This window comes from Antechinus flavipes, chromosome 2, assembly GCF_016432865.1.
Source record: "Antechinus flavipes isolate AdamAnt ecotype Samford, QLD, Australia chromosome 2, AdamAnt_v2, whole genome shotgun sequence".
Taxonomy (NCBI): domain Eukaryota; kingdom Metazoa; phylum Chordata; class Mammalia; order Dasyuromorphia; family Dasyuridae; genus Antechinus; species Antechinus flavipes.
The window spans coordinates 270140243-270164292 of NC_067399.1; the positions used below are offsets into that span (position 1 = coordinate 270140243).

The 24050-nt window shown below is 34.5% G+C and overlaps 1 protein-coding gene across 1 annotated transcript in view; it reads left to right on the forward strand.

Annotated features, from left to right (window-relative positions):
* Nucleotides 1-13278, forward strand: part of SPRED1 (sprouty related EVH1 domain containing 1) — a 140622-nt gene extending 127344 nt beyond the window's left edge. The window contains exons 6-7 of the mRNA XM_051977051.1: nt 4611-4718; nt 6252-13278. Of these exons, the coding sequence (XP_051833011.1) occupies nt 4611-4718; nt 6252-6902 (759 nt within the window). The 3' untranslated portion in view covers nt 6903-13278. The remainder of the gene's footprint in view (nt 1-4610; nt 4719-6251) is intronic.
* Nucleotides 13279-24050: the final 10772 nt, after the last annotated feature.

The following is a 24050-nucleotide window of genomic DNA, read 5'->3' on the forward strand; positions in this document are numbered from 1 at the left end:
TAGAAGTTGGGTAGAGAGGCTTGATTTCAAGAAAAAAAAATTGATAAAAATTAGGCTCTGTCTTTACATGAAATAAGTTGCTTTGGATTGTAGAGGGTATTTTCTCACTTGAGGGTTTCGCATGGTATCTGAATAACATAGATTCCAAGGAACGATGCATTTTGAGAGCTTATAAAACTATTTAGCCCAAGTTTTCCTTGTATCTGGTCCCATGACCCTTTTTTAAAAATAACTTTATTTACAAGATATGTGCATGGATAATTTTTCAGCATTGATAATTGCAAAACCTTTTGTTCCAATTTTTCCCTCCCTCCCCCCACACTCCTTCCCCAGATGGCAAGTTGACTAATATATGTAAAATATGTCAAAGTATAAGTTAAATACAGCATATGTATACATGTGACCCTTTTTTAAATCCTTTAAAACTTTAAAAAAAAGTTTTTAGTACTTCTTTGTTACTGTGCATTACCCATTCTTGTTTTCCTTGAACATTTCCTTTGATTTGGATTATAATTCCATCATTAAAGGATTTGATTAAAAGAAGACAGCACCAGAATGTGGGTAGAATACTCAAATGAATAGTGGATGCAAAACACTTTGTAAACTTTGGTTGGTTGGTTGGTTGGTTGATTATTGGCTTTCATTCTCAAAGAGGACGAAAATAACATCACTATATTAAAGTCAATTTAGTGTGTCCAACTGTGGCTGGTGAGAGCAGTAAAAGCTTGGAACGCTGTGTCACAGGTTGGATACACATAGTCCCTCTGAAAATTTAGAGTGGATTCTCTAACTTTGCACATCCCATATTTCTTCTGAGCTAATTCAATTTTGCTTTGCCCATAGCCACAGTACTTTCTCTGATGGGGGTGCACCATGCTGGACAATCCTGTGCTAGTGTGTCGCATGTCTCCCAGTCAATTCTAAAGTTCTTAAGAGAGACCTTGAGAATGTCCTTGTATCACATTTTCTGACCTGACAAACTTGTCCTGTTTGAGTTCTCCATCAAATAGTCTTTTTTGGCAAGCATACATTTGGCATTCAAACAATATGATCAGCCCAACAGAGATTCACTCTGCAATAGAGTTGAAATTCTTGGCAGTTTAATTTAAGAAAGGACCTCAGTGTCTGGTTTCTTATTTTATTATTCACTTACTGTATCAGAACCTTGATCTAAAAATGTCTTTGGTGTCCATAAAAGCGAACCATATTAAAGTGAAGCATTAAAGTATAGTGAGAAAAGCTTCAAATTTGAAATCAGGTTTAAATCCTAATTTTGAGTGACAAAACTTTGAACCAATTACCAACTAATTCTGTGATCTTAGATAAGTCATTTCATCTATATATGCTAGGTTTCCTCCTATTAAAAAAATTAGGGAGGGAGGTTGGACTGTACTCTGATGCTTTCCAACTCTGACATTCTATGAATCCTGTGAACTTTATGAAAACTGCATAATGAAATATCTTATGGTTCTTCTCAAGATATTTTTATTACCTTCTTTCTACATAACATGAACATATTGCTGAAAACTACTAAAAACAATCTATCCCAAACTCTTTTCTATCTCTGATTACTAAAAATTGGTATGCTTTCATATTTTTTGTTTTTGTTACTCTTTAAAAAAAACAACACTCTCGTTTTCAGTTCAATCTCTGTCATCATCTTTGGAAAAGATTCTATAGTCTTTTCACCTTTTTAAGTTTCAACAGATTCATTTTGAGAGTTAGTTAGGTTTAAGTATTTTTATTCAAAGATTACAAACAGTGGTCATACTAGTTTTTACACTTTGGTTTAGATGATGCACTTCTTTGCGATTGTACATAGTTTTACATTGTTAATAGCTTTCAACACATTTAAAGAGATTTCAAGATAGAAGTATAGTAATGACATTTTGGGTGTTGGAAAATTACATATAATTTCTGCATAGTTTCATTTTTGCCTAAACTTGTAAAAGAATCTCATTAAGCTGTAGAAAATGGGAATAAAACCATATTGTGATGGTTTGGTGTAAAACAAAAAGGCAAAAGGAGTTACTTGCCAACCTCATTTTTTGGTATAATCATTTAGAATGGTGGTAGTTTTCTTGTATTTCTTTGTCTTGAAAATATACAATTGCTGCAATTAAAACTCCAAGATCATAGAATATTAGTACCTTGAAAATGACATTGCCAAATTGGAGTACATTTCAAACAGTTCTCTGAACTAATGGCTTTGTTTTAAAAAGCATCTCAGTGAAGCTCTTTCTGCTGGCAAATTCTGTTCATGGTTCCCACTACTGGGATGTTACTGCAAAATGTCTGTGAATCCATATTCTTATCAAGCAATGATTATTACTACTTTTCAGATGTATGTATATCTATATGTATGCTGTTATGATTAATAAAATAAAAATTCTTTTAATATTGTTACAAAATTCATAGGAGTTTTATGTTGTTAGTATTTTCTAGATTGTCATCAGGTACTACTAGTAGTACAATCAGTATCTGAGAAGAGCCCTTCAGGCACAAAAAGGTTGAGATTCATTGATCTTGAATTATTAAATAATTAATTACATAGTAGCTTTTTGAAACATAACAACCTATATGGCTGCTGTGCCTCAGAGATATTGAAAACTCCCAAGGAATGAAAGCACAACGTAGCAATCTATGGAAAAAATGCTAATATATTTGATTCTCCATTTGCTTCTTCTTGTTAGGTAGGAGTTAACCCTAATAGAAGGAGTAAATAAACATCGATGTCCCTGATAATTAATCTCATTCACATATCCCCTGCCCCTGAAAATTACTTTCTATTTACTCTATATATTTTGTATGTATATATTTATGTTCAAGTTGATCCTCTCCTTAGATATGAGTTCCTTGAGGGTAGGAGCTTTTTCAGTTTTTTTCCTTGTATCTGATGTGTCTAATATGGTGTCACACAGCAACTTAATAAATGTGAAAAAAATGAAGAATGAATGGATCTCTAAATATAGATCTCTTGATTTTTATTACATGTTAGAGTAATGTTATTTTCTGTGGGAATAAAGTTAAGAAAAGTCCTTATGTCCTTCTTTCCTTATGTCCTTCTGGCTTTCCAAATTTTGATTTGGAAAATCATCTTCTAAAGAATATTTTTAAGATATACATAAATTAAAATTAAAGTGTACTTATGATTAGTAGAGAAAGCATACGTGTCAGAACACAAATTAAAATCCACGATTCCAAAAGTTTTCCTCCTCTTTTTTGACCTATTTAAACCTTTCCTATTTTCCCACGCTCAAACTTAGTCCTCTTTCCTCATGCTTTCCCTGACCGCTCAAGGGACAGTGATCCTATCAGCCACTGAATTCTGATAGCACTTAATTGATAATTAATCTATATCGTCAGTATTAATTTTCAGTTTTTTGCCTGTATATGGCTCTCTCTCCAACTACAGCATTTTTAAAAACTCTCTAGCAGCACCTCATGAAGACGTAGAGGGAATATTGGAGTTTTGATTTTGACATTCAAGGGACCCCAGTTCAGATCTTCACTCTGGTGAATCTGTGTGATTTAAAGTCAATTAGTCTAGATTTCATTTTCCTCACATAATAAGAGGGAATTGGACTAGATGGCTTGTAAGGTCTCTTTTAGCTCTAAATCTCAATTGATCAATCAATCCATAATAATACCTGCTTCAAATATTCATTTTTTCCTTGCTTTCTGGAAAATTTATTGTGTTTTAGAATCCATTATGAGGAGAAAGATTTGTGAAAGGGAAAATTATAGGGGAGGTTCTTTTAAGTACTCTGGGTAGCATTGTACTAGGAATTAGGGAAAATAAAAAGATTAGATTAGGTAAAACTTCTAGTAAGGGGATGAGATATAAACAGAACTAATTATTATATACAATAATACATTAAGAATTGCAAAATAAGGTTAGCATATGAGATCCCGGGGGAAGGTTATTATTGACAGGGGGTATAGGGAAAAGGATATAGTATCCGTGTTGTGCGCTTTATAGGGTAGAATACATGGTTCATCACAAGAAGAAATTATTCCTTTATACTTCATTACATTCCCCATAGCACCTATAGTTTACTGAGCACATTGCATGTATTCAGTAAATATTTATTAGATAATAAAACTAAAGATAGCATCTCTAAACCGAACAAATGAAAACCACATGATTTCTGCACTTCTTTCTAATGATAAAATTGAATGATTCAAAACATGAAAAGGAAATACAGACTATTCTCACATTTTATGTTAATTTTTCAGTCAGAGAATAGTAAAAGCCCTGTTTTAGCCATTAGTTTTAAGCAACTTGAAATTTTGGTGGACTAAACAATCAGAATTAAAATTTTCTTGGGTTGTTGTAGAGGATGTGATTGAGGAACAAATCATTTACATAATCTACAAACTGTATATTTGATAAGTAACTATTCTCAAACTAAGAATAGCAGTGTAGAGAAGGAAAAACTAAACACAATGAAGATTTTTTTGTTAGAGTAAATTTTTGAAATAGACTAGAAATAATTTGTATAATATTAGAAATATAAACAGTAATAAAAAAACACATTAATTTGTGTTTGAATAGAAAACAGGATTCCATTTTCTTGTCACTTAATTAGAAATCTTTAATATTACAGGTAGCATTCAACCAGCCGGACTTGGACACTTCCCTTCAGAGCAGACCTGGTGAATATGTGCACCGGCAGGTTTCAAAAGAGTGTGGAAGTCTGAAATCCCAAAATCGGGTAAATTACCTATTCATCTTGAAATACTTCATAATATGACTCTTTTACATTGAAATTATAGCAGTAAAAATTACATGAGGTGACAATATCTTAACACAAAATTAGATCACGTTAGGAAATATGTTTGAAAAGCTTTTATCTAGGTAGGTTTGTTGCTATAATTGATTATTTCCCTAAGTCTCTGAGGTCTCAACTAACAGATTTTAGAGTTTAGCTTTACATCTGAATTTTCCAGTAACAGACTTTATAAAATAAAGCCTATTAGAAGGTATTAGAAACTTTTGTTCTTGTGTATCCCTCTAAGTTTAGTGCCAACAATGGATCTTTTCTTTGAATTTCAAAAAATCCAAAATAATATTTTTTTAAAAATGAAACTTTGTCATAGTATCTTAAGCCCTAAAATGTGAGCGTACATATTTGAAAAAGAGAGAAGAGCTACCTGACACTGCTTTCACAAGTTTAAAATTAAAACCAGGAGAGTGCCAGTGCTGCTCCATTAGTAGACAAGCATAGTTGGAAATGAGCACCATATAGCTTTGGCCAAATTACTACAGATTCCAGTGTTAGTGAAAAAAAAAAAAAGAATGGTTTTTACTAGTGCCCTTGCCCTCTTTTTCTGCAGATCAATGAAGTGAATTAATTATGTGCTTTATTTTAGTATATAAACTATGTACATGTATAAATTTCTCTGACTGTTATAAATCAAAAATAGTATATGAACTATGTACATGTATAAATTTCTCTATGACTGTTATAAATCAAAGATAGTATATGAACTATGTACATGTATAAATTTCTCTATGACTGTTATAAATCAAAGACTTAAAGCCAGATTATGCTTTAGGAGAGAAACCTAATTCTCGAATTCATTGCTCAGACTTACACTTCTTCTAAGTTAGCTTAAAGCTCTTTCTGGACTTTGTAGATTTCAGCAAGTGGTGACTGAGCTGTATTTGCTGCTTTTCTGTTTTGCTGCAGCCACAGGCCACAAATTGACAGCTTGTTAATTATTTCTTTATCGAGTCAAGGATTTTTTTCTCTTAATTTAGTAGAACCTGTTTGTATATGATCATCAGATTAAACAAATTATGTTTAATTGACAGAATGTCCCTAACAAATATGTTCACTTTTCTTCTACATTAAGACTGTAACATCAATTAGCTAATGATGATTTTCATGTTGACTCCACCTAATCATTCCCCAAATTATAGAATAACTGTTGAAACGTTGTGCTGGAACCATGTGACCCTTAGGTAGTAAGGACATGAATCCTTTTCTTTCCCATAAGCCCCTCTTGTTATAGCTGGCTATAAACGCCTGTCCATAAAATAAAATATTATTTTAAGGAAACTGACTTAAACAAAAACCCCATCATGGTAACAAACCAAAAATAGTTTCTTTAAGAAGTTATTTATAGTATCTCACAGTGTAGGATGTCGGGTAGAGAAGGGTAGAGGATTCCTTTTTCTAAAATTTGATCTCTTGCCAGAGATTTTAATCCTTCTGACTTGTTATTTTTCTATTTCTTTTTAGGCACCTTTGAAAACCATCAGGCACGTCAGTTTCCAAGATGAAGATGAAATTGTCAGAATAAACCCTCGTGATATTTTAATACGTCGTTATGCAGATTACAGGCATCCTGACATGTGGAAAAATGACTTGGAGAGAGATGAGGCAGACTCTAATACTGAGTTTTCAAAATCAGAGAGTAAAAAACCTGACTATCTGTACTCTTATGGGGATGGGACTAAATTGAATGCGATCAAAGACTCTGTGGTATTTAAGACGCAGCCTTCCTCGTTAAAGTTTAAGAAGTCCAAAAGGAGAAAAGAGGACGGCGAGCGGTCTCGCTGCGTGTACTGCCAGGAGAGGTTTAACCACGAAGAAAACGCCAGGGGGCAGTGTCAGGACGCCCCAGACCCGATTAAGAGATGCATATACCAAGTGAGCTGCATGCTCTGCGCCGAGAGCATGCTCTACCACTGCATGTCGGACTCGGAGGGAGACTTTTCGGACCCCTGCTCCTGCGACACCAGCGATGACAAGTTTTGCTTGCGGTGGCTGGCGCTGGTGGCGCTGTCCTTCATCGCGCCGTGCATGTGCTGCTACGTGCCCCTGCGGCTGTGCCATCGCTGCGGCGAGGCCTGCGGCTGCTGCGGCGGGAAGCACAAGGCCGCCGGATGAAGCCGGCCCGGGCGGAGAGGGTCTCAAGTCTTTGTTTCCAGGAGTTAGCTAACTTGGATTTGTGGAGGCTTTTGGCGAGCGGCGGGGCATCTGGCCTGGCGTCCCGGAGGCCAACCGGGGAAGAAGCCGCAGAGCTCGTCAGTTCTCGCCATTTCACCGACGCTAGCAGCCATGCTGGACTGTTTCCTTCAAGTGCGTGGCTCGTTTCGTTGAAAGTTGTAAAGGATTATTTGAGAAAGGAAGCCATTTCTAGTTGTTGGCTATGTGATAAGGGCGCAAACTCTGATTCAACTAAAAAGGAATTAATTTGGCATTTTGTACATTTATGGCTTAGGTGATGGGGAGGGATCTTCAAAAAGAACTGAATGCATTTGACACATAATTAAACAAAAAAATGCACTAGTGACGGTTGATTTCAAACTAAGAAAAGTTAACACTTGACAGATCTCAGAAATGAAACTGAAGTGCAACTAAATCATTTATTAGTTGTTTTTTTGGAATCGGTTTTATGTATAAATAACAAATGTTTATATTTAACTAAGCATAAGGTACGAATTATGACATAATAAACTTTTCTTCCCCTTCCCATTTCTATAGTAGATACACTTATATCTGCTATCACATTCCATATTTTGAATATTTAACTCGTCTAGTTAGTTGCATTTTTATTCCACAAGAATGAATTGATCTTTTCATCTTCATTTCCCTCCAACTGCAGTTTGTATTGAGTTATATCTGTACATTCTGGTAATCTAAAACCTTTAAGATATTCTAATAGTCTTGAGCGACCAATTTTTTTTTTTTTAAAGCACAGATGTAATTGTCTGATGTTCTGATGGGAACATAACACTTATTTTTATATATATAGAAAAGACTGATTAAACATTATCAGAAAAAAAAAAGGGGTTTTGTGTTGTTCAACCAGCAAGTTGTTTTCTTTTGGAGTTTGCTCCTCTAAAATATTTAACTGCATTTACAAATGTTTAGTTAAAAGATATAACCAAATAGTTATAATAAGATGTTCTTTTGATGTCTCCATCTATCATTTCACCAAACTAGGATCACATTCAGCTGTTTTATTAAAAATCTTTGGGCTTAATCCTAGTGCTTGTTCATTTTTACCCCACCCATCCTCAAATCACCCACCCCCATGGTAACATCACTTTTTTCTGTTGTAGAACTTTATTTGAACTGGCAAAAGCATAAATAATATAATAAAATGTGGTGTGATTTAAAAGCCTAATCCAGTATATGAATGAAATGTCTTATAAGTTTTTTTAAATCTGCTGTGTATTACTTACTGGATAATAACAATTGAATAATGTTCTAACCTTGTGTAATATTTCACAAATCATCTTTTTGTATTTTAGTAATCAATTTTAGTCATTTTAGTAATTTTTTAAAAATGTTATATTAAAACTCTAAGTTGAGGGTGCTTTGGGAAGGAATCTGGAAGGGAAAATAGAGAGGAAAAGGAGAGGGATTGAAATTGACAAAAATGTCCTTTTTATGGCATATAGAGATATGATAGGCAATGAAAATTTAAAATCACACTACCTTTTGAAGCGCCTTTTCTATGCAGGTTTTTACTGTCATATATTTCTTTTTACATATCATATTAAAGCTTGTTACCTTCCTTTTCTTGCCCCAAGATCAAACCGAACAATGTATATAACACTATCTGTCTGTAAGATACTTTTTTTTTTTTAAAGAAAGCATTTATATTTATATGACAGCTTGAACTGACAACATTGTGTACATAGATCATCTTGAAGTATTATTTCACATTGAAAAGAAGACAAATATATTGATAACTATAGAAGTTATGAAAAAGAGCTTCTTTCTAGTTTTGTACTAAAAATCATTCAGATGAGCTAAGTCCAAGAACATTAACACTGTAGCAGCAGTCTTAAGTCTCATTTTTACAATTTATATATTTGAAAGCTGCTATTGTGGATAATTTTCACCCATCACATTTTCAACTAAACTTGATTTCCCAGAATAGACTGTTAACTTTCAAAACTATTCTTCATTGATAAAATGAGAGTGATTTTTTTTTTTTCCCTTGCGAATGAGATTTGTTATTTGTAAGTGCTTAGTTTCTGATTCAGGTTTGAGCAAGGTGTGAACAACAGAAGAAAAGAACTTGCTGGCTGTATAGGAAAATGCTGTGGAATTGTACTGTGTATATACTTTTGGGAAGAAACAAACTTAACAATTTCCTCTGAGCACTAATCAACATAGTGCAACTCCTATTCCTGTACTGTATTTTATATGCAACAGATATGCTTTAATATTTTTAATGAATTTGTGCATTAATATTTTCAATTTGTTTAACCACTTTGCTGCTACAATTTTGCCACCCCCTCCCCTTTCTTTCCTTTACAATTTAAAACAATTTGCTTCATTAAAAATTATGAATATGGATGTAACAGGTTATTATTTCATCCTGGGTCTTTGTAAGTTAATATACCCAGTTTCTCTGCCAATAACATGATGAATATAGGAAAATCAATCTATGCCATAAACTAATGATATAATATAGTTCGATCCTTATAGAAGGACAGATTATGTTAAATTAGCTAGACTGGTGATATGGAAACAGATACCTTTATTAGTCTTGTACGAATCCCCATATATATAGGGAAACCAAACCTCTAAGTAAATTAAGGACTGTTTATTTATACTGCCCCTTAATGCTTCTGGCAATTGGACCTTCCTCTGAAAAATTCCTTAGGTTTTTGTTTGTGATGTTGAAAGTAGCCAGTGCAAACAGCCAAGTAACATGGAAAGAAACGATCTCCTGAGGCCTACCTATTATCATTGTGGAGTGATGTCTCCTTATCCTAGCCATGCAGGGTAGAAATGTTTGATCTCTGAAGACTGCTCAGCCATAGCACTTCAGCACCACCTGCTGGAATGACATCCATCCAGAAAAACCTTGGGGAAAAAAGGATTGATATACACCCCAGTATTTACAGGTCAGGGACAATTCAGGAAAGGCACTTTGGCCTCAGGACACCAGGAATAAAAAATATTTAGAAAAAGCAAAGTTTTTCCCCTTATTGGTGAAGTCTAGAAAACTTTGTCATTTCCCTTTTTTGATTATTAATGGGGAATATAAACCATAAAAGTTTCCCTTGAAAGGTAACAGATTATCTAGAACTGGCAACATAGTAAATATCGAATTCTTATATGGCCAGATATGAAACTAGTTCTGCTCTGATAATTTATTTCTTGGCAGAAAGCTTAACCACAAAGAATGTGTGCTGAAGGAAAAATTTTTGAGAATTTTGCCAGTGATTGTGTTGTTGCAAATTCATTAGAGTAAGAGATTTTGTGAGTGTGTATGTATGATCGAGCCAGAAGGGAAAGTGATGCGCCGAAGTTAGTATGTAAAGTACAAAGGATTGAAATACCTAGTTTCGTCGATTATGCAAACAGCTGTGCTCATAACTAGCTCTTTAGGTAACACTAAAACAAGTTGCACTTTCTGATCATGCTTAAAATATCTGTCATTACTAGGGGCTTTTTTGATTAATTGAACAGCACAATAAGGTGTTTTTTTAAAAATTGAGGGAAGATCCAGAATATGACTATTTGATGAGTGAAACAACATCACATGTCCTAAAAAACATGCTTCACCTGTTAATATTTGTTGAAACTTTATAACTGCATCCTGTATTTTATTATATATAATATTGTTTAAAGTCCTAGCAAATGGTCCGTTAAGCAAACATATCATTTTTCCTTCATTAAAAAAAATAAAAATATATACACGTGTGTGTATATATATACATATATATAAATTTAAACATTGGTCCCCTGAAATGTCTGAAGACACTAGTGGCCCTTGCTTTTTTTTGACTTGTATTTCAATCGTTTTTCAAAAAAAGCCCTAGAAACTAGCACAAACATATCTTTTTTTGTTGTTGTTCTACCCCTTCCTATGATCCCCATCTGTATTGAGATGAACCTTAAATTTTAAAATGACGCCATTGTAATGTGCTTTTCAAGCAATTTCATACATGAAATAAAACTAGACCACGGTGATTGATAGAAAGCAAAGATGTTAATAGGCCTTAAGCTACTGTTTGCTTAGCAGCCACGTGGTTATCAACTTCTGTATGCTTTGGTGCACTGCTAATGTTAGCCTTTGTTCCTGAAAGCTTAAACTAAAAACTTTGTGATTAATTTTAAAAATTCTAAAGCATTGTTTAGTGTAAAACTCTTTGTATTTGAAGCTGCACTATAAATGGTACATAGATTTTGTGAACACACTGCCTCTCCTTTTTGCAAATAGTGCCATTTGCTTTCTACCCTGACCTCAAAAAGTGCCTCACTTGTATATTATTCCCATTACCCTCAACTGCTTTCTTTATAATAAGCAATGTATGATTTAGTTAAACTTGTCATAGATGTATTTCCTTTTATGTATACGAATATATAGCTTGGTACTTTTCAGTATATAATGTAAATATGCGTATATAAGTTTGTAACTTTTGTTACACCATATTTGTGTAATTGGACATATCAGATAATATCATAAAAGTTTGTTTTTAATGGTCCCCACCCTGTAATTACTGATTAAACCAATCATAAAATTAAAAAGGGTTTTTTTTCTTAATGTCATGAGCCTGTTTACACTGACACATGAGGTGTTAGTTAATAGTGAAGAGTAAAAGAGCTTTTAATCATGTTTTTTTAAAAATTAAAATTATTTAAGAATTATTTTGTTTTTAAAAACCCAAAATTCATTTAAACTTCTCCTCAAATAACTAGTTCCTTATTGATTATGTTACAACTTTTTAAAGCCATAATGAATGCTATATTTCCATTCATTGGCATGGGAAGAAATTATTGTTAATTCTTTAAAATCAATTTGGGATCATTTATAGCAAACTTCAAATCCTAGGTTGGCACATTGACTCTCAACCAATTCTTTCTACTGTCAGTTGGCATTTATTCAAGTAATATAACCTAGTTTTATTAGTTGCTTAAATGAAGTATAATGAGGAAGAGGTTTTTGTTTGTTGTCCTTCTGAACCTGTGATTTCTTCAGTAATCAAACTCCAAATTTGGGGTCATAAAAAACTCCCTGGTATAACAAGAGGTTAAGTGACTTAAATCTTCCTGAATTCAAGGCTAATAGTCCTTTCTCCATTCTACTTTTTAATTAGGAAAATAAAACTACAATAAAAAATATCATGTAATACTTTCCAAGGATAAACTTTTGGTTTATGCATGCCATTGCTGGCCTTTGAATCAAGAAATAGTTCAGAACTGACTTTTAGGCTTGCCTTATATTATTGAATCTTGTTATATAAAGCAACTTTTTGATATTTTTATTACTAAGTTTTCATAAACATAAGACTCCTTTATCTAAGATAATAATTAATGTTTGCCAAAGAAGATGAAAACAGATCTGCTACAACTTGATAATGAAAATGTGTTACAAATAAAGATAATGCTTAAATTAAAAGTAATTCTTGCAAAACTGTTTTTCGACTGGCCTACCAATCAATTTTTTTGAACTTCCTTTAGATTTTCTCTTAGGAAATTCTGGGCCTGATTCCCAAAAGTCAGATAATTTGACTCTGAAACTCATTTCTATTTTTCAAAAAAAAAAAAAAAAAAAAAGCCAATAGTAAGGTTTTCAATTAAACTTTTTCAGTAGAGGAAAAGTCATGTTTAAGTGAACTTAATGGAATATGCATTGTTGAAATTAAATATTGTTAAAAATGAAGATTGCTGAAAAACACTTGACTCTTGCTTGCTATAATGAATCAACAGGTGAAAAGAATGTAGTAAGTAAATATAAAAAAGTATTATGTGCACCTTACCTTCATCCCTTCTCTCTTCTAAGAATGCTTGGGTGTGATATTTGTCATGGAGTGTCACTTAACGAATTTTAGAAATTTTAGGTTTTCATGCAAAGATGGTTTAAGGTTAAAAGAGTTCATGGGGTAATTGCTGTTTGTTCAAGGATTATATGATTTAGCATTAGTAGGTATCTTAGAGATTGATCATTTAGTCTCATTTCCTCATTTGACAGATAAAGAAATTGAGGTCCAGAGAAATGAAATTACTGACTCATCCAAGAGACTTAAAGGTAAACCCAGGACTAGAACCAGGGCTTCCCTATTTCTAGTCTAATACATTGTGTTACACAATTGATGGCAAAATAAAAGAAGTAAAAATTCCTCAAATGTTACACATTGCACATGTTTTTGGACTCTCAATATATTGTGCTGATTTTTTTTTCCTCTAAAAAATACTATTTGTCATATCGGCTGACTGGAAGGGGAGAGTAGAAGGATACTATGGATTACTTATGATGATGAATTGTCAATAAAATATCAATAAAATTGCTAAATAGTGTTAGATTTTTAATTAAAGAAAAATGTTAATAAAAACTTATTTTTTTTTAAAGTAGAAAGCCCAACTTGATGCTCCTCTCTATATCTGATTATAGATGTAAACAAGATGACCAAGTTGGTTCTCCTATAAAACAGTGTATTTGAACTGGACCATTTATTTTGAATTTATTTTTGAAAATCAGAGTTCTTGTAGGATGATTTGAAATCTGAAGCTCTAGATCAAATCTTAGCTCTGATTACTTACTGTGTCAACATAACTGTCAACAGTTAGACCCTCTAAAAGCTTTAATTTCCTGGTCTGTAAATTGAAGGTATTGGACTAGACAATTGCTTTAAATAGTCCCTCTCCTATTTTAAATATGACATTATTTCAACTTTGTTACCATGAAGCTTTTTTTTTTTTTTTTTTGGTAATCTCATTTGTTATAATAGGATATTACTTGTACCTATCCTATTTACTTCATTCTCCTTGATGAGCTTTGGAATTGGTACTCTATATTTCACTCTGATGTGGTATATATTCGTGCAAGCTGCCTCTAACTCAGGAATTCATAACTTGGGAAACACATGTTAAAATATAATTTTGTTAACTATCTCAATATAATTGTTTTCATTTGTGATCCATTTATTTGATATATTTAATAACATTCTGAGAAGGAACCCACAAGTTTAAAGGGCCCATTTTCATACTCCAAAGGTTCCTCATACTCCAAAGGGGACAATGATCCCTAAAAAAACAATTAGGAACCTCTGCCATAAACTTACATTTCCCCATGTTGTCTTAGAAGAGGATTAACTGATGGGACTTCTTAATCCTTGGAATTGATTGGAATCTCTTCAGAATTTCTGTCATTAACAAAAATTCCTTATTGTACTCTGTAGAATTCTGATGGGAAGAAGGCGAGACTGCATAGAAGTACATGTGATATGCTTCAATATATTCCTCTTATATTTTCTTCATGGGACTGAACTGTATAATCAGCCTAGTTTCAGCTACTGACTATGAAATGAGGCTTTTTAGCCTTTTGGTTTTTAAATGCTATTTTCTGGGCTTGAAAAATGTCACTCTGAAGTGTATGTTTTCTTCCCCATTCCCACTGTCTTTTGTCTCACTTTCAAATTACCTATGCACTTCTTTGGTGTCCAAATTCAAATTGGAAAAACACCTGAGAGTTTTTAAGGGTTCAGGTTATAAACTGATAGAAATATTTTAGAGATGTTTTCCGCACATCATCTATGGACAATTCCAACTGGAAAAACCACATAGAATCTAGTATGTAGTAAAAATCCATTGGGCTCAACTGTTCTTGGTAATCTCCTAAAGATACTGTGGAACAAATTAGAGTCCAAGAGTCTTGCTGTTAATAGGTTTTTTTCTTTTGCCAAGACTAGAAATACTCTGCCTAAGGCAGTATTGAACAGCACTCCCAGATGAGTCATCTGCTGTGTACAGTGTGCTCTTTTCCATAATGACGAGCCAGCCATGTACTGTCAGTTATTCCAAAAAGCCTACCCTTGGACAAGCATTCCAGTTAGTTTAAGGACCACTTCTCCCAAATGTTATAAAAGGGTGAGATTAGCATTCTCTTCTCTCTCAAGCTTTCAGCTCGAGATCCGATCATATTGGAAATGATACAGGGAAACCAAGAAGCTTATATTGTATTTTCACAATTGTACTATTCTAGTTTAAAAGCAATTTCCCAATCATTAACTTGCAGTAGAATATTCTAGTCTTTCCAGTATCCAGAAGAACACAGGGAGCCTTGTTCTACCTCAGCCTTTATAAGTATTAACATTCCAGGTTGAGAATCAGAGTCCATATTAACAATATAATCTTATTAAATCCATCATGAAATAAAAACTCCCTAATGTTTTAATCTGGGGGAAAAAAAGAAGTAAATCTACCCCAAGCTCATAATATCTTCCCTGCCTCCCCAAATCTGTTAAAGGAAGATAGTATATATGTATGTGTGTATATATCCATATAGATATAGATACACACACACTTAGAATTCACATTTAATCTTATTTCTGATATTTAAAAGAAAAATTCAAGAAAGGACCCTATAATAGGATATCAGCCAATTAATTCTTTTTAGACTAGCAAAAGGGAGTGTTTCTAGTAAAAACAAAACAAAAAACAACTAGAATGCAAGGAAGCAATGTTTTGAGGAGAAAACTTTGAATGAAAAGGATTGATTATTTAGACTTAAGCTTGTCATACAGAACACCTGACTCAAAAAAAAAAAAGCCTTTAAATTCATCAAATATTACAGTTAAAAGTAATCTTCAAGATTATTTTTATCTACCTCCCTTTACCCCCATTTAGCAAAAAAGGAAACTGCCCCATAAAGAATTATTTCGTGAGTTGTTTGATGGTTTGTTTATTTGTTTGCTTTTAATTAATTATATCTGACTATGACCTCATTTGGTGTTTTCTTGGCAAAGATGCTGGAATGGTTGCTATTTCTTTCTCCAGAATCACATTGTTTGTCCTTCATTCTTGAAGAAGGACCATGAGGTCAGGGAGTTATTGCCATAATATGCAAGTGAATTGGATTTGAGCAAGGGAGGGCTAAGAAGTATCTGAGGTTGAATTTGAACATAGATCCCATCTGACTCCAGGGCCGGAATTTTAGCTATTGTACCACCTAGCTACCTACCGAAAGGGGTTAACCAGTATCAGATAGTTTATGTCTAAATCACAACAACCATCTTACAGGTCAAGTAAAAGTTTGATGTGAGACTGGAAATTTTTTTTTGAAAATGGCTTATCTGTCTAGCTATCATTCTGATAAGGAAACTTGGGAATTGACATGGGAGAATCTATCTTATAGAGGATCTTTCCTTAAACTTGGACTTCCATTATAAAATGGAAAGTTTACAAAGTGCATTTATATCTAGAAAGAAAGAAAGGAAAGGAATGGGAAGGGGAAGGGGAAGAGGAAGGGAGGAAGATAATGGTAGATAAATGATAAACATAGATGATGGATGCATGAACAGACAAATATCTTTGATAGACACAATGGATGGATGGATGGATGGAGAGAGAGGTTTAGGTATAGATTTAGACATGTCATTTGAACTCCACAACAATCTGAGAGACTGGTGCTGCTATCCTTTATTTTTATCAATGAGGAAACAGGCTGAGAGATTAAGGGAGAGTAGAAAGGTATACTGTGGGACTGCCATGTAAGTATGTGGGAAGGAAGAATACTTTGGACTGTCATCTGCCTGGAGCTATAGAGACTCTTAAATTGCCATGGAATAGATGACATTGAGAAAATGATCCCACTATCTATGTCTGCAAATCAATGTAATAGACATTAAGCTCTTACTATGTGCATCCAATGATACAAGGCAAAAAAATTAATCTCTGCTCTTGAGGTAAATATTAGATTATAGTTATTTGAAAATAGGCTACTAGGTAGCCTGAAAACAGGTACTAGTAGCTTTTAAACAGAAAAGCAGGAAATTTTAAGACAAAAACTCAAATTTCCTCACCCATAAAATGGAAAGAATTGAACTAAATAATTTCTAAGGTGTCTTCCATAATAATAGCTAACATTTTATATAGTATATTAAGGTCTGTAAATTGCTTATGTACATATTATCTCTCTTGATCCCCATAATAACCTGGGAGGTCAATGCTATGATATCCCCATTTTATAAATGAGGAAATAGACTGAAAGAGATAAGTAACTGTCAGCCCTAAATTCTTTGAAGGGGGAGAAGCACTTATTAAGTGCCTTATACATGCCAACCATTGTACTAAACACTTTATAAATATTTCCATTTGATTCTCATAATTACTCTGGGAGGTGGGTAGTATTTTATTCCCATTTGCTAGTTGGTGAAATTAGCAACCAGAGGTTAAGAAATTAGTCAAGTTAACACAGCTAGTAAAGTATCTGAGGATTTATACTCCTCTCTTCAATATTTCCAATGATCCTGAGTGACTTGCTACAACAAAAGTTCATCTCATTAACACCACTATGTTCTCAATGATCCTAGTTCACTAAAAAATTCAAACTACAAATCATCTTTTTTTAAAGAAAGAGAATGAACTATATAAACCAAATCCTATCTTGGCAAAATTTTGAAAAAAAAATTGGAGGGGCAGCTAGATGGTGAAGTGGATAGAACACCAGTACTGTGGCCTGGAGGATTTGAGTTCAAATCCAGTCTCAGACACTTAACTGTATGACCCTAGGCAAGTCACTTAACCCCAAATGCCTCCCCCCCAAAAAAAAAATGAAAGAAAAAAAATTAGAGATAGAAAATATTTAGTTTGAAATAGTAATCACAAAGATTTCCTCATGGCTTCATGAATTACTAGACTATAGATGAGGACAATAAGTTAGAAATTTTAGGACAGAATTTGATAAAGTCTTTCATGATATTCTTTTTGAAAAGTTATGTGACTTAGATGTGAGTAAGTAGATGGATTTAGTTGGAAACCAAGTACTCCTTCAACATCAGTTTGGTATATGATCTACACTGTAGTACCTCATGGATCAGAGTTGTTTTAACATTTTTATCTAGTCTGTTTAAAATTTTTATCAGTGACTTCAGAAAAGATAGAGAGTACAAATCACAATTCTGGGTGATGAAGCATAGTAAAACATCTCACATACTACTTGATGGGATAGATCTAGAACAACTTCGTTTTTCAAATTTGGAAACTAAAGTTCAAAGTGATGGAATTACTTGCCCAAGTCATACATATAGATACCTTTGAGTGCCATATAACCAAATTTTACAGTCACACAAAGGCAATAGGTACCACCATATGAAATGTTTATTTTTGGAGTTTAAAAAATTCTTTTAGTTCTGAATTAATCCAGTATAGGCTCTATACAGTGGGAGTCAGGGTGATCTCATAGGTCAAAAGTGAAAAGTCTTGGACTGCAATTCCTTGCAGGTCTCAATACATCATTCCCTAGAATATTTTGACCAAAGAGGCATTCCCTGGTACTAATGCTACTTTGCCCTCAGGAATCAACAACTCAAGAAGGAATAGTTTCCAGACAAGGCTGGCCTTTTAAAAGAGACTAGTATTTCTGGGAGGTCCAGCAAAGAAGTAAATTGGTGGTAGTAGTTCTTTGGGGAAAAAGAAGAAAAAAAATTTGCTTTGGAACTTTTTGCTTTATAGAACATTGATTCCAAAAGGAGTGCTGTTGCCTGAACTAGTTTTAAAACATTTCCTGGTGACTGTCCCAAGCCCTACTATTGGTCATGGCCCCCATTCTGGCAATTGCTCACCTCAAAATGTGTTTATTCAGCTCAGTGCTAGGGGAACAAAGAGAGACTCAAAATAAATCTTTTCTGATTGACTAGATATTAGTAGTCTTGTTAAGACTTTTTCTCCCATTTGGTCCTTGTGATTTTTGTCCTCCAAAATTTTGTCCCTACCTAGAAAATAGTTTCATTTAATCATATATGAGTTTAACTCCTAGGCCTTAATTATAGATCACTACAAAAGAGTGTAAATAACATTCAATTTGTTTCAGTCACTTTATTTTCAAATTTTTCTTTCTTTTTTTTTTTTTTTTAGCAATTTATACTTGACTAGTAAAACAGTAACTCCGAAGGCATCTGAAAGGCCTCTCCTCAAGGTAACTTGAAATCCTAAGACAAAATGCTATTTTATGTTATTGCTGCTTTAAACCAATTTTGTTGCAATTATTTATTCATTTTGTAGTCATATCCCATTCTTCATGACTCTTTTTGGAGTTTTCTTGACAGAAATGCTGGAATAGTTTACCATTTCATCTCCAGCTCAATTTACAGATAAGGAAACTGAAGAAAACAGAGTTTTTCAGCAACAAGGTGATTCAAGCCAAGTCCAGTTTACATTGTGATGGAGAGACCCACCTGCATCCAAAGAGAGGATTGTGGAGATTGAATGTAGATCACAACATAGTATTTTCACCTTTTTTGTTGTTGTTTGCTTGCTTTTTCATTTTTTTCTTTTTGGTCTGATTTTTCTTGGGCAGCATGATAAATATGCAAATATGTATAGAAGAATTGTACAAGTTTAACATATATTGGATTGCCTGTTGTCTAGGGGAGAAAGTGAAAGGGAAGGAAGGAAGAAAAATTTGGAACCAAATTTTTGCAAGGGTGAATTATTAATTTGTATTTTCCTCTGATGGATCATTTCTCTAAGTGATTCTCAACTAATCTGAAAATTTTCAAAGGACAGCCTATGGGATTAGCTGCCTGGCTCCCGTTAGTATCAAAGAGAATTAATGTAGCTAAATCCTGTTCTCTGTGCTTTGAATACTTAAGGTGAAAATGACTAACTGAAAGGTCAGGCTTTTAACCATCCCGGGCCTCTAAGTAGGAAGTTCCTGAATGCTTTACATTATAACAAAGAAACCTTTATTTGCTTCCTGGTAATGGGAAGGCATTAAGTGGCAGCTTTCAGCCATGCACAACTTCCTGTCTTTTGATTTACAGTTGATTTAAGTCGTCTCTACTTCCCATGGACATAATGCATATAAGTTTAGCTTGGGTTTTGCTTAGTAAAGGGTATCCCTTCTAGAGATACCACAGGCTTTTTATTTTTTTAGTTCTAATCTTCTACATGAAGATTATTTTTCTCAGATTTCTCTTAGTCAACTGCCCACCCTCTACTTCTAAGGTCAGTGAACAATGCATGACCCCCTCTCCCCTCAACTGAATGCAGATTTTTTTTTTCATATTTATTTAGTCCCATCTCAAATTTTTAGTGCCCCACTTTTGTCTCATTTTGTGTTTTTCCCATATTCAAACTTCTAAGAAGCCTTACTAATTAAGCTTTTGTGGATGGTTTCCTGTAGGAATCTATTTATCTATTTGTAAAATCTCTATGTACTGAATAATTAGTTGCCTTTATTCCTGGTGTGGAATAAATCAGAATCTATATTAGAGATTTTCAGGATTTAAAAATCCTGTAACACTCTTCCGCCCCTCCCCCCCACCTCCTCCCTACCTCCACCCCAGCCACATATACACACGGACACACAAAGATTGGAGGAGACAAATTATTGATGGAATAGAATCTCTCTTCCCTATCTACCACCCAATTCTATATTTAGAACACTTTCCCTATTGTTCAATCAATAAGTACTTATTAAGTGCCTTAATCCATGCCAGACAAATGAGGTACAAAAATAAAAATACAACCATCGTGACCTCTAGGAACTTAAAGTCTATAGAGAGAACCAAGATGGGTATATAATAAATCAGAAACAGCACCATACATCTCTGACTAGGCCATAAAGTCAGTGTTATTGATTGTTCATTATCCTTGAGTTATTTATGAGAATCTTTTCATCCTATATCTCCCCATGGTCAGCAGACATTGATCTCTGAGACCACTGAATGATCAGACACAAGTGTAGAAAAGATTATCTAAGTTAAATCAAGTCCACAAGCATACATGCCAGGCCCTGTGCTAAGCACTCAGGATACAAAGAAAGTCAAAGGACTTCTCTCAAGGTAACTACAGAATAATGAGGGAAACAACAGAGAAAGAGCTATATAAAAAATCAATTACATACAGGACAAAACTATTAATTACTAAAAGGAAGTAAATGGAATTGAAATGTATCTTGACAATGGGACCTATTAGCATTCCTAAATCTTTATGAACATTTGGAGTAGTGGGGTGGGAATCACTAATATCACTAGTAAGGACTAACATCTTTTCTCTATTTGGGAGCTTTTTACTATGTATAAAAGTGACCAATCCAATCTAAGGTTTTATTTGCTTCAGAAGAAATCCTGCAACCCTCCCATTGATGGAGATATTTCTGTCTCTGAAGAAGTCTGGCACAGGATCAGAAGAAACTTCACAGTTTTGAGGGGCGTTTCCTTCATCTGAAAATACTGAGGGGGCCAAAAGCAGCCTTCCCATTCTGAGCCCTGGCTATTCATTTGAGATCTAGCCATCTGTAATTCATCTCTTCGATTACTCACTATTCAAAACACCTCACTGGAATGTCAGTGAGTTTTTTTTACAAAGTTTTGCTTTCATTTCTCAAAAATCCAGGTAATAACAATGACCTCATAACTATTTTTCTAATGAACACTAGTTGCCAAACACAGAAGAATGATTGGAAAAGACTTTATAAACCTTGGAATGATCCCCATGAACACAGAAGAAATATATCTACAATTAAAGGGTAAGGAAAGGAATATTAATAGGGAAAGAAGGAGGACGAGATAGGCAAGATGAGAATGAAGAGAGTGTCAATAAAACCCAGAGAGAAAAGATCATTCAGGGAGAGCAGATGGTCAACACTGTTAAATGAACCTGAGAGATCAAGAAGGATGAGATCTAAGAAAAGACCATTAGATTAGGCAATTTTAGAGAGATTAATTTTACTTGAGAGATGAGGTTGAAAGTTAGAACACAAGAAGTTGAGAAATGATTAAGAAAAAAGGATATGGAAACAAGTGTAGATTTTTTTTTTTTTTAAGAGTTTGGCTGTGAAAGATAATTTGGGGAGGGTAGATTCAAGGACTCTTTGCCCAGTTGAAAGTTATCGATATAAATTAAGGTTTTAGGCTTATAAAGCACCTTTGAACCTGGGAAACTTTATTTTTGGTAGTGATTTTCTTTGATTTTGAATAGGTAAAAAGTTATTCTGAAGACTATGGTTGTGGCTTTGGACATTAAGGACTTAACAATTGTCATGGGACTCTTAGTAGGTCTTTCTCATTGGGGATGTTAAAGATGAGGTCACTGGTTTAATTTCCATGGAGAAAATCATAGAGTCTACTCATAAATCTATTATATCACTTCAAAAATGCTTCCTGAGAATCTCTGTAAGAACATTTAGATTAATGTAAAAAAAACAAAACAAACAAAAAAAAACTATGGTTATTATTAGCTTCCATTTGCTCAATTCAATTTTTTTAAAGTAATTTATTTTCCTCAATGAGCTTTTGTACCTTTTTTCCCAATTGGCCAACTTTGCTTTTTAAGACATTCTTTTTCTCATTATCTTTTTGAATTTCCTTTTGCACCTCTCTTTTTTTCCAGGGTGGAGGGTGTATTGAACCAAGTTCCAAGGGATTTATGCAGCAATTTTCAGAAATTCTTATAGGAATCTTAGAAAATCTTATAGGAATAGGCACTCTTTTCTGCCCTGGAGCTGTTGGGTATATCCTCTCAGGAGCTGCACTGGGACTGATGAGGGGAGCCCCGAAACTCTTTCTCTTTCTCTCTGACTTTGGGGGGGGGTGATGCTAAGCTTTCCCCTGAGAGACCCACCCCAGGGAATCAAAATAAAATGGTTTCATTCTATTCTGGGTGGGACTAGTTGAGTAGCCAGAGCTGGAGATTCCAACTCTATTGAGTTGGAACTCAATTCAACTCATAACTCATTCAATTCCAATATTCTCTATTCTGATTCCAGCTCAAACTGCTCCTAGCCCCCATCAAGAGCTGCCCCCAACTTCTAGCCAAGGTTTCAGTTATAAAAAGAGACAACTTGGGCCTTACTCACGCAGAGGACCTAACATGCCATGCTGAGGAACCTCTCTCTGAAATGATATTCTCCTTCAAAATTACTCCCTCTTTATCCTTTTCTCTCCTATTTCCCTAAGAAGACTATGCCCTCTTTACCTTCCTGCCAGGATTTCTCTGCTTCAAATTTTATATTCCTCAATTGGGACTTTGCCACCAAGGAATTCAGGTTTTCTATTTATGCATAGCAAAGGCTGACTTCCCAATGCCAATAATAAACTTTTTTTTTTTTTTTTTGCCAGTCTAGCTTTTCGGGTTTATAAATTTCTTTATGAAGGATCTCTGTGCTGACTAAAGAGGTTCCCACAACTCCCTGCCCTGCACCAAATCTCATCATTTGGGGACACAACCCTGAACCTCTTCATTTGGCTCCCTGACCATTGGGAATCGAGGGGAGCTAAACCTCTTCATTTGGTTCCCTGACCTCCAGGAACCCCCAAATCTGGACAAGGTAAAAAAAAAAAAAAAAAAAACCTTTCTTGTTGCCTATTCTCTAGCTAGTTACTGAAACACAAGTTTTGAGTTATTGGGGACCCCCAGGCTTGAGCAGAATTCCTTTATGGGGATTCCTGTGGTCTTTCTCTCTCTAGACTTGTTGTCTACTCTATAGCTAGGACACTCAAACGCCCAGGTAAGTTTGAGTCGTCAAGAGCCCCAGGCTCAAGCAGCATTCTCTCAGGCACGCCTCATACAAGAACGCCTGCATTCTCTGACAATTCTCCCTTGCTCAGGGAGCATTTTGGCTCTTTCCTTCTCTAGAGAAAGACAAGGAGCTGTAGAATTGGGGACACTGTCTAGAGTCAGATGAGGAGTTATTGAATCAAGAACACTAAAGCATTTTTTCCTAGAAAAATGAGGCAGAACACCCCTGCTTCTTAAAAAAAAATCCTTCTTTGATCAGAGAAATTCAGCTTGGGAAAAAAAAAAAAAAACAAACTTGAAAGCTTGAGACACTGCTTAGAAGGGAATCAGACTCCCTCCACCCAGCCCCTCTTGAGATTTTGCATCTCAATGCACTCCTAAAGTGCCTTTAATCTCAAATCCTGGGACTGATTTTGACCTCTGCCTTCTGGCAGAAAAGGCAGGCAAAGACATTCTGGAGAGAAAATGCCTCTTTGAAAGCCGAACCCCTCCCAGCCTACGGAGAAACCTGGCTATTCTGGGGACTCTGCCCAACTTTTTCAAGGGTCCAAGGCCAATATACTGAGAAAACTGGAGGAGCCAATTTTGAGTCCTCATGTATCT